The sequence below is a fragment of the Myotis nattereri genome (genome assembly GCF_964212035.1).
Source record: "Myotis nattereri genome assembly, chromosome: 4".
NCBI classification, from domain to species: Eukaryota; Metazoa; Chordata; class Mammalia; order Chiroptera; family Vespertilionidae; genus Myotis; species Myotis nattereri.
This window is the reverse complement of record NC_138079.1, coordinates 78,924,325-78,937,894: the sequence shown is the minus strand read 5'-3', so window position 1 is coordinate 78,937,894 and position 13,570 is coordinate 78,924,325. Positions and strand designations below refer to the sequence as shown.

Here is a 13,570-nt window from a genome sequence, read left to right as displayed (position 1 = left end):
ATGAACAGCATCATCCTTTCTTTGCACATGGTCCGGAGAAGTCAATGACTAGGTGCCAAGCAGGGAGTTTGACCTGAAGTCAGACAGGGGTTTAGTGATCGAGCCCAAATCCCAGTGACCTCTACCACACCCCCTGGGCTAGGCCATGCTGGAGGTCACAGCCTTGGGCACCCGAGGAGGGATGCCACAGCTGCCAGCATATGCAGCTCATCCTGGCCTACAGAAACTCCCTCATTACCTAGATTTTTTAAACCCCATAACTATAAAGTATGTTATTAAAAAACAAACATAACCCTCTGAATAAAATGAAAATGAGGGGAAATCTTAAAAAATAATGAGCATTTACCGGAAACCAACTGCAAAACATCAAACAGAGTAATTGAATTTACATTAAACCCCAAAATCAGCCTGGAATGAGCAATCACTTGTCTAGGAATCTGCTGAATGACAGAAAGAGACCTTCCCCCTAGGCTGGACTGCAGTGGGGAAGGAACCATTTGGGGTAAGGCTCTTGGGTTTAAGGATCATTTTTGCTGGCAAGCAAAAATAAGGTACCTATGTCTGTGCGAGAACTAACCTCTTCCAAACACAGGCGAGCATGTCTACTATTGTATTTTTATTACCTCCACGTTTTGAAGCAGTTCATGACCAGCAGAGTGCTTTGGGGACATTTTTTTTTTTTTTTTTTACAATAAATGAAAGTATTTGTTTAAGAAAAAGGCACGTGTTCCTTCAAATAGGTAAGAAAAGCTTCCAGCCCCCTCCCCTCCCTTTCCCCTGTGGGTGCTTTAGAAATACTCAGCAAAGCGAGCCTTAGCTTCCCTGACCCCTCCCCTAGCAGCTGGGATGAGGCCAGCATTCTCCTCACAGGTCATTTGATCTTGAGGTCCTTCAAGGCTGATTCCAAGCTCTGGAAGGAGATGAGCAGAACAGGCTGGTTCTCAACTGTCCTGTAGACATTCTACCCACCCCAACCCCAGGCAGGCAGAGGACAAAAAACTTGGTCTTTGGGGTCCAACAGACCTGGTTTGAATCCCAGCCCTATGAGGGAGGTGCCTCAGCATGCAAAGGCTCAGGTGTCAAGGGACTGCCTCTCATCCCTCCGACTGCACTCCAACGAAGTGCCTTTCTCCTACTTGAAGGACAGGGCACCCAGGGAGGCTGCCCGGGCAAAATGGGAGGAAGGGCCCTCGGGAGTCTGGTGGAAAGCCGGGGTGGGGTAAGACTCACCTTCACATCCCAGATGCTCATGCCACCGTCCATGCCGGTAGTGCAGAACTGCGAGCACTTGGCCTTACCCCCGCTGAGCACCGAGATCTGGCTGTAAAGATGATGAGGGCTTTACAGACGCCAGCCCATGCCTGTGCCTGTGCCAGGCTCCAGTCCAACCTGCCCTCCAGGAGCTCTTGGGGGAACTGACTTCAGTGAGAAGTCCTGGGGTTTGCTTGCAGAGACAGCCTGGGAGGCAGGCTGTGCAGGATCACAGAACAGGGCTCACGAGTGCTTTAGGAACAGCAGTTGTGTGCAAGGTATAAAAGGCAGCCCAGGCAACTGGAACAAGATACAAAGGCCTGGGCAAGGCATGGAGGATGTGTGTCTGGGGAATGTGTGGAGTGACAATAGGGTGGCAGGATAAAGGGAAAGATGGGGCTGGGAGATCGAGGAACTAGTTCTGAAGAGCTTTGAAAGTGGGACAAAGGTGTTGGTCAGAAGACATCACTGTACCCGGCAGCCACAGGAGGGCTTAACTGGCTCGGTCAGAAATTCTGGCCAAAGTTCTTTATTTGCCACAGGGTGCACACCTGAGGGTGGCCGGATTTGGAAGTTTTGGAGGGTCTTCTCGTCACACCCTAGTTCCCCAGAGGCTGCAGCTGGAATCTTTAGTTCTGCCACCAGTTCACCAGTTTCTAGCCTGAGACCAGCTTCAGCTGTGGCCCCGCCCACAGCTGGTCACTGCCTGGCCAACCGAGAAACAGGCCCCGCCCCTACGATGGTCCTCACACGACCGCGTCCTACAAACGCTGACTGGCTACCCCCACTGATTGTATTATGCAACCTAAAGAGAGCTACCTGGCTCCCCAAACCAGGGGTCGCACCTCCAAGGTGCTAGGAAGAGTCCAGATCGGACCGCTCCAGGCCCCATCCTGCCCCCCTGGCCCCGCCCCCACCCGCCTCCTTTCTTACGCAGCGAATCCAGGCCCACCCCGCCCACCCCGGCCCCCCAGGCCCCCCAGGCCCCCCAGGCCCGCCCTCACCTGACGCTGTTCTTGTGCAGCGAGTCTAGGCCCGTTCCGCCAGCCACGCCCTCGGAGCTCGCCTTCTTGTCGAGGTTCTGGAAGCGCTCGCGGGCTGTCAAGCCGCGCTGAGAGTTTTGCTTGGGCACGTCCAGCCGCCCACCGAAGCTCAGCGTCCCCGCGGCGCCGTCGTAGGTAAAAAGCACCGGAAAGCAGTCGTGGCCCTGTGGTGGGGGCGGTGCTATTTGAGCACAGGCCGAGGGCAGGCGCAGCGCCCCCATTTTCCGCCCGGGGGAAACAGGCTGGAGGCAAGGCGAGCCAGCAGGGGCACTGATCCCTGAGTCTGGCGCGGGCTGGATGGACTTGGATGGAGGAGCTACGGGGAAGCTGATGCCAGCTTGCGGACGCTGCCAGACCAAGCCCAGGTAGAGGGACCAGATGTTGGGGGTTAGCAAATAGGGGTGGCTCCTACCCCAGTAAAACCAGTGTCTTGATGAGAAAGCTTGTCTGGGACCTCTGGGAGCCCAGCGACCTTCTGTCCTAACAGGCCAAGTGGGCTTGATCCCCCTCTCGGACCCCACCATGTCTGCTGAGGGTGAAAAGGGACTTGACCAAGGTGGGCAGAGGAGGGAAGAACAGTAGTGCCCTCTGGACACATGGTAGAACTGCACCCCCCCACACACCCACTCTGAGCGAGGTGTGACCCTGTCATTTCTACTTGCCAATAAAATAGGCAGAGATGTTAAGATCCATCCAGGGCGTGATCTCCACCTCCCCCTCCTCCCTCCTCCCTCCATGGCGTTGGGGGAGCATTTTGGTGACAAAGCCTCCATCTGCACTGAGCAGAACCCTCCTCACAACACCCACTGGACATATCAAGTGAGCAAGAAATCAGTATTTACTATGTCAAGCCCCTGCATTTGGGGAATTTTTTTTGTTACCACAGCATAATGCAACCTATTCTAATCAATACAGATCTATGGACAAAAGGATGGATGGATGGAAGAAAGGGAGGGAGGACTCGGGGAAGGAGTGGGGAGGGAGGGAGGGAAGGAGGGAACACGTGGATATAACTGCCTGGGCACCCCTGGGCTTGGGGGGTGGGGGGGACCTGTTTTAATTGGCTGCTGCTTCCCTCCTTCCTTACCGCAGCCACCAGGCTGTTTTCTGTGATGAAAGTCACGGCCAGCAGTGGCAGCGTTTCAGAGGCCAGAGTTGTGACTCTGAGTGAGAGAGAGATGTCAGCCACCAGCCCCCTCCTGCTCTATGCCTTTGTTGTCCTCCCCTTGGGTGACCAGTACTCACGCCATCTTCTTGTCAGCATCAGCCAGGCACACCGTGCTGTCATGGCTGACCCAGGCCACGCGGCTGCCACTGGCTGAAAAGCAGACACCGTGCACCCAGCCGCAGCTACTGCTGGACTCGAACATCAGCTCCCCGAAGGGCATCTTGGAGCCCCATGGGGTGGGTGCTGGTCGCTCCTCCACTTCCTTTATGTAGGCTGAGAATATCCTGCCCACAGAGGGGGGAAAAAGGTGACTGGGTGTCTAAAGAGACTCCCTTTCTCAAACCAGCCTGGTAAGGTCAGAGCAATTGGCTAGAAGCTCATGATACCAGAGCCAGCTTTTCATGACCTGCACCTGCACAGGTGGTCAAGTCTGGGCCTCAGTGCCATCTTTGTGCAATGGGGAAGGGCCAGGAGGTCTCCCGGCTCAGAGTCCTGTGAACTCCCAGGACCATCCATTGGTGACACACCACCAGATGTCCTGGTCCTCCTCATGCTGGCCACAACTCCAGCCCCAGATGCCCCTTCTCCCTCCTACTCTGCACCTTGAACCATTACTTCCCCGTGTCTTGCACACTGCTCTCTCACACGTTAATCGTCTTCTCTACATCCCAGGACCAGCAAGGGGTCACCTGACAGATCAGGTGCCAACAAAACAGCTCCCTACCCACCAACAGAGCCTCATCAGGGCATCCTTGTCCCCATGCCCAGGACCTCCAAGGGGACCTCTGAGCCTGCTGGAGCCTTGTTTCCCAGGTGGAGATTCAGAGACCCAGGTCATCTGCCTGGAGCTGGGAGCTGGAGGCTTGGGAGACAGGGCTGCTGAACCCAGAAGTAAAGAACAGCCAATGGCTACTGGGGACTCTACATTCCAGGTCTTAAGACAATGAGGCAGCTTATCAGTCATTTATTCCTTAGTGTGAAAAAGTACACCACTCATTTTCCTTCAGACAGAAGCCAGGAAACTGAAGGGGTGGCAGATTCTAATGAAGCAGGAGAGGAAGGTCTAGGAAAGAAACCTTGTTGACATTAAGAGGTAGGAAGAGGCCAAGACTCTCCCCAGGCTAGAGACAGGAGCCAATGATGATCCTAGAAAGAGCAAAACCTCACAGAGCCCAGGTCACCCTGCTGGCAGCAGAGCTGGTCTGGAAGGCAGGGTGTGGGGCTCCCCTCCACCCTCAAATGCCTGTCCCATTGATGTCAGGGTGCCACCCTCTCACCGGCACTTGAAGTCGCAGGAGCCTGCGGCCAGGAGCACGTTGTTGGGGTGCCAGTCCAGGCTGAGGACGGTGGAGCGAATGGGCTTCTTGATGTGCTTGCACACCCACCTGGATACAGCAGTCAGGCAGGTAGGAAGAAGAGAGAAGCAGACCCACTTACTCACTGTCAGGGGCCTCAGTGCCCCAGGGACTCCAGGCTCCCACTGTGCCCTGCAGACCAATGCGGTCCAGGAGAGAGGGATCTGGGCACTGCTAGCCGATGGGCCTGTCAGGGCCAGGTTCAGGCCAGTAATGTGTGGGAACTATACCCTGTCTCCTTTAAAACTCACAACAACCGTGGGCAGGCTCAGTAACGCTACTAATTGGCTAGAGAGGGATTTGAACTTGGGTCTCCCAGGCTCCAGCCTGAGCTCGTGCCTGGCCTGTGCCCTCAGGGATCCAGGGGAGATTATGATGTGGCCGGAAGCTTGTGGCTGGGTACCTTGGACAAGTGACTTTACCTCAGAACCTAACTTTGCTCACCTGTAAAGTACGAACAGAAGCACAGTTCAGGGAGCTGTGGGGAAAGCAACGCCAATACACGTGCAGGGCTTAATGCGAGGACCACAGCGGTGGCCTGGTGTGGTTTCTCCCCTGTTACTGAGACAGGGCTGTGGGAGCACCCAGTGGTGAGCAGAGCCCCTCACCTCATCTATGAGGTCCAGAGAGGTCACCCTTCCCCAGGGTGGTGTGAACAGAGAGACCAACACCCCATCTGGTGTTTTCTGGGACACTCTAGTCCCACCACCTGTTGGTCCGCAGCCCCGCGTACCTCCCGGCCCATTCAGGCTCCGCCCAAACACCCACCAGTCATTTTCCTGTTCGAAATAGCAGATGGAGATGACGCGGGAGCCGCTGCCCACAGCGAACTTGTTCTCATTGGGGGCCCAGCGCACACAGCGAGCCGCCCGGTTGATCCGCAGGATGACAAGGGTGGGCTTCCACGTGCGGCCCTTCAGCGTCCACACGTACGCATTGCGGTCGGTGCCGCAGGTCACAATGCGGTTACTCTCAGGGGCCCAGTCAATGCCTGTGGGAGGGGAGGGGACACCAGGTTGAAGGGAACTGAGCAGAAGTGGATGACTCTGAAGTTCCATTAGGAAGGGCTCAGAGGTCACGATCTGAATGAAAGCGGCTCCAGGGGGTGCTACTAAACTTATTGGGGGTGTTACAGTTCCGACAACTATCACCAAACATGCTGGAAGGCCAAGCCAAGAGACAGAAAAGAAATGGGTTATTGGTAATGCTGAGCTGCTGGATCAGACCTTTCCTGAAGCCCAAAAACTCTGAGTTTTACAGTAACATGAACCAGCATAATCCCTTTATAACTTAAGCCACTTTGAATCAGGGTTGTGTTACAACCCAAACTATCCTACCAACACAGTGAGTGCATGGATGGCCCTGGTTAGTCATGTCTACCCCGTGCCTCCTTTCAGGAGGGTGGTCCCAGCCAGCCTGACCCACCTGTCACCTGCCCGTTGTGCTCCTTGAGCTCATGCACCTTGGCCCACTTGGCTCCACTCTTCTCATAGATGTGCACCTCATGGTTGTTGGGGCAGATGGCAATCTCTGCAGGAAAGACAGCAGGGTGTGTGGAGTCAGAAGATGCACACATGCCCAGGTTCCCCACTGCCCTTCAACTACCCTCTAGCACAGTGGTTCTCACCCTTCTGGCCCTTTAAATATAGTTCCTCATGTGGTGACTCCCAACCATAAAATTATTTTCGCTGCTACTTCATAACTGTAATGTTGCTACTGTTATGAATCATAATGTAAATATCTGATATGCAGGATGGTCTTAGGTGAGCCCTGTGAAAGGATCGTTCGACCACCAAAGGGTTTGCGACCCACAGGTTGAGAACCGCTGCGTCTAGCAGGAATGCCCTTCAAGACCAGCTGGGCAGCACTTTGTCCTTTGAGACTCTGACTCCTCTGCCTCAGAGGGGTCCCCTGAAGTCCCTCAGGCCCTGCTGGGGCTCTTCTTATGACACCTCCCCAGGGACTGGCCCCTCTCACATGGTCCACCCTGACATGCCCACAACAGTCTCATGACCTCTGGGAGCTTCGCCCAGTCCCCTGCTACTGCCCTCTGCTCTCAAGTCGAGCCATGGTCCTTGCTGTCCCACCTCAGGGCCTTTGCACCTCCCCTTCCTCCCTCCCTTCCTTTAGGTCCTATACAAATGTCACCTCCTTTGAAAGGCCTTCCCTGGCCACCTTTTCTAAATCAGCACCTCTGCCTCCACTGCTTTCCCTTACCCGTGTGTTCTTCATAGCTCATCTCTCTACCTGCCATTGCAGGTTATGTCTTCAGTCCTTATCCCCGCCCCTCCCCCAGCCTGGGAACCCCTGCACCTACAGCCCGCCTACTCCTGTTCCTGCTCTCACCTCCACCCCTCAATGCCCACTCGCCTGGCTGCCCCTGCTTGTCCCAGCGCGGCTCATCCCTTCCCTCCTAACCACCCAGGATCAGAAGTGAAGGAGGGGGACAGCTGGCCCTCACAGAGCCCGCAGTCCGGGGTGCCTGCCACTTTAATGCCCTGTGTGCTCCGGGGGACGGAGGGCACTCACGTGTGCGGTCCTTGTTCCAGGCGTGGCAGCTGATGGGCTCCATCAGGAAGCTGTGGTAGGCCATGGCTTCTCAGCTCCTGTGCCCAAGAAGGTGAGAACCCAAGTCAGCTCTGCCCCTGCCCCAGACCAGGCCCCAACTGACCTCACAGGAGGGCAGTGGGACCACCCTGCCTCCTAACTCTGGCCTGATGCCTTGCTTCACTCCTGGGACCTGTTTCCCTTGTAAAATGACAGCTCTCATGGGATGTCTTTGAGGCTCCCGGGAACAGAACAAGGATGGGGTGGGAAGTACGGGGGTGAAGAAGCCTCTGGGAGTGGGGTGCGCAGGGACCCTGCGCCAGGCAGGCCATCGCCCATCATCTGTGCCTCAGCTTTCTCATAGATAGAGCTCCCCCAGAAGAATGGGGTGAGGATGAAATGAAACGACCTCAAAAACCGAGAGCAGCGCCCTCCATACCCAGAGCCCTGGTCTTCCCCACTCTCTTCAGGGTGGGTAAAGAGGGGGGAGCTTCTGTAGGCACCTGTGGGGAAGGGCAGAGGCAGACAGGCAGACAGATCCTATTTTCATCAAGAAAACCCACTTGCTGCTCCTGTGGCTGGGAGGATGGGCTGCACTGGGCCTGGCGTGGGTGGTGGGGTCTTTGGGGTCCCAGGGCGGCATGGATGTGAGCTGAAGGAGGGTCCAGAGGGCAGCTAGGTACCAAGAGGAGGGGGGACTGGGCCAGCACTGCAGGTTCAGGCCTGGCGGCAGCAGCAGCAGCTACTGGACCTCCCACCTGGAGAGGGGCCACAGCTCACCCCCAGCTCAGGCCCTGCGCCTCCCAAGCCTCCTCCCACCCGCTGGCTGAGCTGCAGGGGAGGCCATTGGGCCTGAGGAGGGGTGGGGTCCGCACCTAGAAGGGTCACCCCCCACCTGCCTTTACCCTCACCCCTCCTCACAGAGCTCTGCTCATTTCTGCTCAGGACAGGCTGGCTCCTCCCAACAACTGCCCTCGCAAGGCCACTCCCTCCCTCCTGGCTGTGACCAGGGGCGAGGCCCCCTGCCTCCTCTTCATGCTGAGTTTGGGGCCCTCAGCCATCTCCGGCCAGGAGCAGGCAGAACTCCTGGCCTTCACACATGCTACTCCCTCTGCCGGGAAGGCTGCCTTCTGGGGACATGCCTGATGTGCCTTCAAGGCCAGTCCTGCCCACATTTCACACCTGCGTGCCATTCTCTCCAGCCCACCTCTGTTCTACTAGGCCAGTGGTTCTCAACCTTGGCTGCACATTAGAATCACCTGGGAATCTTTTTAAAATCCTGATTTCTGGGCCTCGTCCTCCAGAAATTCTGTTTCTTTGTTATGGGGTGGGGCCACAACATTCGTAACAAAGAAACAGAATTTCCGGAGGACGAGGCCCAGAAATCAGGATTTTAAAAAGATTCCCAGGTGATTCTAATGTGCAGCCAAGGTTGAGACCACTGCACTAGGCAAAATCCTACTTATCAGTAAAGACCAAAGTGAACACCGCTTCTTTGGCAGCCCAGGCTCAGGCCACACATGCTCATGCATGTTCAGCCTTGTACACACAGAAGCACACTGCTCCCAGACATGTGTTTTTGGCCTTGCACACACACTGGCACATTGCTCCCACAGTAGCTGCCTCCCCGGCCTATCCCCTTATAAGGCCTCTTTGTGTATGGCAAGGCCACGGAAGTGGCTGTGGTGGCGGAGCTGTCAGCCCAGGTCAGCGTGCCTGAGGGGGAGTTCCCCCAAGCTTCCGGTGCATCTGGACTGGGCCCGTGGTGGCTTCCAGTTGTGCTGGGGCAGCGTGTCATCACTGTCTACACTACAGATGCTCAGGAATGGGAGCGTCAGGCTTGTCTGACTGATAAACTGTGCTAATCTGCGGCCCCCACCCCCCCACCCTCCCACCCCCCCACTCCCCCACTCCAAGGTCATTAACAGGGCAGGGGCAGGGCTAAGGCCAGAGCCCACTTCCAAACCCCTAGTCCAGCTGATGCCAACCACCCTGACCCCTTCAGTCCCAGGAGGCCCAGAAGGAAGAAGCCCTGTAGCTGCATCCTGGGGTGAGGGTGGGGGTCCCTGGATCCCAGGCTCAGGCTCAGAGTTGGTCAGCAGAACCCAACTTCCCAGCTCCAACTGTGCCAGGCATTTCTGCCCCTTGCAAGGTCTTGGTAAGAGAGTCCAAGGACAGGTGAAAAGCCTGTCTGGCATGATGCTCCAGTTCCAGGCTGTGAAGATGGAGAGGCCGGGTCAGCTGACGACAGTGGCCCCCATTAGCAAGCCATGTACCTGAGAGGACTTGGGGAGCTCTGACCATTTTTTCCTGGGGCCCAAAGGTTCATCAAGCTGGCAACGAGGCCACGTGCGCAGTGGGGCAGGCAGGGGAGGGAGGTTCAGGCTACACCTATCAGCAGTCGCACTTTAGCATGAATTCAGAGAGAAACACTTCCTAATCCACTGAACCAACACCTTAAAGGGGGCAGGGGTTTCGGTTGAAGGGAGCGGGAGAGGGGAAGATGCACTTCCCTTTTTCATAACTTCTGCAAAGGGCCTGAAACCAGCAAGAGCCTCAGCAATGACTCCCAACCCCCAGGTACAAAAGAGGAAATGAGAGCCCAGAGAGGGGAAGGACTTCTCTAGCCACTGTGGCCTCAGGGCTGTGGCCTCCTTGCTTAGGAATCAGTAGATTGTCTCTGTGTCAGACCCCGGGAAGCAGCCTTCACACTGGGCCCCCTGCCTTGGAACTTTGACTTAAGCCCAGGAAAACCTCTACCCTCACTGCCAGCCAATCTCCTGCCGAGGAAAATGCTGTCAGGGCTGCTTTGCTCAAGCACGTCGTCTCAGGGATGATCTCTGGTGGAGACAGAGGCAGGCTGAGGCTGTGGCCTCCCGGACACCCACCCACTTGTCCTCATGGCTCGGTGAGCCAGCACTCTGTGAGCCCCACTCGGAGAGGAGGGGACCCTGGGCATGGCATTGGGACTTGCCCCCTTCACCCCCAGTCACCTCGGAAACTGAGTGAGGCTGGGGGAACACGGACCAAATCCTGAAACTCCCTGCTCTGCCCCCGCCTGGAGCCAGGATCTCTCTGTGGTCCCCACGTCCACACGCAGAGAATGCTCAGTGTGAATGGACCCAGGAGCGCCCACGGCTGGTGGTGTGAGGGCAAAGAAGAGTGACATGGGGGCTAGGCGGGGGTATGGGTTCCAAGGTGGGCTGTGGGTTTCCACCCAGGGGGTGCCAAAGACCATGCACTGGGGCATAAGCCCCACGGGGACAGGGATATTTGTTCACTGATGTATCTCCCCAGAGCCAATCAGAATACCTGCCAAACAGTAGATGCTGAATAAATATTTCTTCAATGTGGTTGAATGAATGAATCATACCCTTTCATGTCTGTCTGAGGGGATGGGCTGTAAGGGATATGCCATATTACCTCAGTGGCACATGAATGCAATTTGTACATATTTACTGGTTTACTGGAGAGCATGTACTCAAGTTTTTCCCCTGACAGGGTCAATGATCAGAAAAGCTCGGAAACCTGCAATCTAAAGGGTCCTCTGAGGATACAGGGTGACTATAGCTCCTTCTAAAGCACAGCAAGTCAGGTGAAGGGTCCCAGGCCTTTGGGCCCCTTCCTTACAGAGCTGGGTTCGAATTATGACTCTGTCCATACTGGCTGGGTGCCTCAGCCAATGCTTTCCTCACATCTCCATCCAGAAAAGGCTGGGGCTGGAAGGCACCCACTGTAGGTTTTTTCTTACTTTAAGAGAAGCTTTGCCAGCCTTCCCTGAACCCAGACGTTTGGCTGTATTTTCGGCTAATCCAGGCAGGAGGTGCCTGGAGCAAGGATCTCCGCTTCACAGGCGCTCAGGGAAGTCCCCACCCAGCTCAGAGGCTGGCTGGAGAGAGCTGCCAGCAAGCCATTTTGCAGCATGCTAAGCAATTACTCAATTTCCTGTTGTGTGTGGAGCAGCCCTTGCCACCCGAGACAGACCAGCCAATTCTTCCTCCCTAATTCTGCTCCTGAAGTCTCACAAACCAGGCAAAGTCAAGTCAAGAAACACAAATGAAAACAATCACAAAACACCATAAAGCCCCAGTTAAAGTAACTCAAACAAAACAGAACAAAAAAACACATAAAACTTAATGCTGGCAGGGCTGTAGAGAAATTCTAATTTGTTGCTAATTTATTCAGTCTTTCTGAAGAGCGATGTGATAACGCTCAACTCAACAGCTGGGTAGGAACAAACAGAATAACATGAACAGGAAATTAAGATCATTAACACTCTTGGGTGACATAAATACATTTTTTGTTGTTGTTGTTAAGAAAATAGCCACTGAGGGGTTTTTTTGGTGGTGTTTTTTTTCCCCCAAAGCAAACATGTTCATACTAACCCTCTTTGTAATGGGGAGAGGGTAGAAAAATCCAGATGACTACAGCTATGGAAAGAGTACATGTGATATCAACATGGTACTATTTAACGATTACAAGCACACAGGTAATAAACTAACTTTACTTGGCATCTCTAATGCCCAGGATTTTGACATACATTCTATTCTCTCTTCTAAACCAAGCCTAGCACGTTTTTTGTTTTGTGTTGTTTTTAACCTTCATTCTGAGACTCAAAACAAAAGCCAAGATTTGCTCAAAGTCACACAGCTCTTAACAGGCACAGCAAACTCTGACCCCAAATCTCAGGGATCAGGTTCACCTGGACAGACTGATCCAGGTGGGCAGGCCTTACCATGGCAGCGGCAGCAGCAGCAGCACACATTTACACTCCGTGTGCCCGGCCCATTAGCAAGCGCCTTGCATGCGTGGCCATGCTTATGCTCAGACTTGAGAGGTCCCCGTTTTCCAGATGAGCGAGGCGAGGCCCCAGGGGTGGCGGCTTGCTACGGTCATGAGCCCGTGGAGGAGGACGCTGGCACTCTTACCGGGTCCCTGTGGCCTCACGGGCAATGGGTGCCCTACCCTCGGGCAGCACGGACCTCCGGGGGAGCCGGGGCGCCTCCAGTCCCCTGCTCCACACTAGCCAGTCCTTCACTGTCACCGCCCGGCCCCGGCCCTGCCCTCCCCCCCTCCCCCGCCCCGGGGCGGCCGGGCTGTTCGCCCGCAGCTGCCCCAGCGGGGCCGATCAGATCCGCTGGCGCCTGGGACCCCAGTTTCCGAGGCTCCGCAGCGCGGGACCCCTCGGCCCCGGCCCTGGGACACGGCGGGGGAGGGGGCGCCGCGCGGAGGGAGGGACGGGCGGGGACGCCAGCTCATTTCCCGCTGGAGCAACCCGGAAGGTGCGGGATGGAGGGGAAGTGCCGGGGCGTGGGTCCCTCGCCGGCAGACATAACGGGGGGCACCCACCGGGGGGCACAGTCGGGGAGGGGCGAGCGGGGAGGAGACAGGAGCGGGCGCGCGGGCCGGGGACGCGACCACCTGGAGGACGCCGGGTGCGGGGCGGCCCCCCCCCCCGTTGCCCACCCCTGGCCCGGCCCGCCACCCTCACCCCCCGCCCCGGCCCCTCACTACCCGGCACCCCTTCACCTCGAGGGCCCCCGCATCTCCTGGCGGGTTTCCTCCCTCCCCCCCCCGCGGCGCCCCCTCCCGCGCCCCCCTCATCCTCGGGCCCCCCTGATCCCCGCGCCCCCACATCTCCAGGCGACCCCCTCGCCCCCCACCTCGGGCCACCGACCCCGCACGCCCCTCACCTCGGGGCTCCCGGCCGCGGACTCTGGGCAGTCGACGCGCCGAACCGGCTCTGGGACCCGCAGCCACTAACTTCCTCGTGGGCGGCGGGCGGGGCCTGGCTCCGCGGCTCCGAGGGGACGGGCGGGGGCGGGGGCGGGCGGCCGGAGGTCACAGGCCCGCCCACCTCCCTCGGTTTGGGGCGCACGGGTCCGAGGCACCCAGATGGCGTCCCCCAGCGCTGTGCGGTGCAGAAGCCAAGCTCAGAGGGGAGCGCAGCCCGAGCGCAGGCGGCGCCGTGCATGCCCCCCCACTCCCAGCCAGAGGGGGCGGGCTCGGGGTTCACCCGCGGGTGGCCCAGCTCGCAGGGACCGCCCCTTCCCTCACCAGCTGACGCCCGCCGGGCAGCAAAAGTGCACAGGGCGTCGCCCAGGCGTGGGGTGGGGGGGAAGGGTGGGTTCCCCGGATCCGTGCGCCCCGGGCGGGAGCGCACCCTGGCGCCCTGCCGCGCGCTGGCAGCCCAGGACCTACAGCGC

At 57.2% G+C, this 13,570-nt stretch overlaps 1 protein-coding gene across 3 annotated transcripts; it reads right to left on the bottom strand.

Annotated features, from left to right (window-relative positions):
• Positions 1 to 326: 326 nt before the first annotated feature.
• ARPC1B (actin related protein 2/3 complex subunit 1B) lies at positions 327 to 13,422 on the bottom strand. Of its 3 annotated transcripts, none has more exons than XM_081088915.1 (10): positions 13,058 to 13,422; positions 7,347 to 7,423; positions 6,243 to 6,347; positions 5,586 to 5,808; positions 4,740 to 4,847; positions 3,540 to 3,746; positions 3,382 to 3,457; positions 2,256 to 2,458; positions 1,231 to 1,321; positions 327 to 910 (listed from the first exon to the last, which is right to left on the bottom strand). In XM_081088915.1, the coding sequence occupies exons 2-10, from the start codon at positions 7,408 to 7,410 to the stop codon at positions 872 to 874; spliced, it is 1,116 nt and encodes a 371-aa protein (XP_080945041.1). In that variant the 5' UTR covers positions 7,411 to 7,423; positions 13,058 to 13,422; the 3' UTR covers positions 327 to 871. The 3 variants fall into 3 exon arrangements, with proteins under 3 accessions (XP_080945041.1, XP_080945042.1, XP_080945040.1); XM_081088916.1 differs by lacking the exon at positions 13,058 to 13,422 and adding an exon at positions 12,100 to 12,413; XM_081088914.1 differs by having other exon boundaries at positions 595 to 910; positions 1,024 to 1,321; positions 13,058 to 13,356.
• Positions 13,423 to 13,570: the final 148 nt, after the last annotated feature.

Excerpts from the sequence above, each read along its gene's own strand:
- ARPC1B (XM_081088914.1), bottom strand. The coding sequence starts at position 7,410 with ATGGCCTACCACAGCTTCCTGATGGAGCCCATCAGCTGCCACGCCTGG. Across the intron at positions 3,747-4,739 it reads TCCTGCGACTTCAAGTGCCG|GATATTCTCAGCCTACATAA; the intron begins GTGAGAGGGTGG and ends CTCTGTGGGCAG. Across the intron at positions 2,459-3,381 it reads AAAACAGCCTGGTGGCTGCG|GGCCACGACTGCTTTCCGGT; the intron begins GTAAGGAAGGAG and ends CCCCCACCACAG.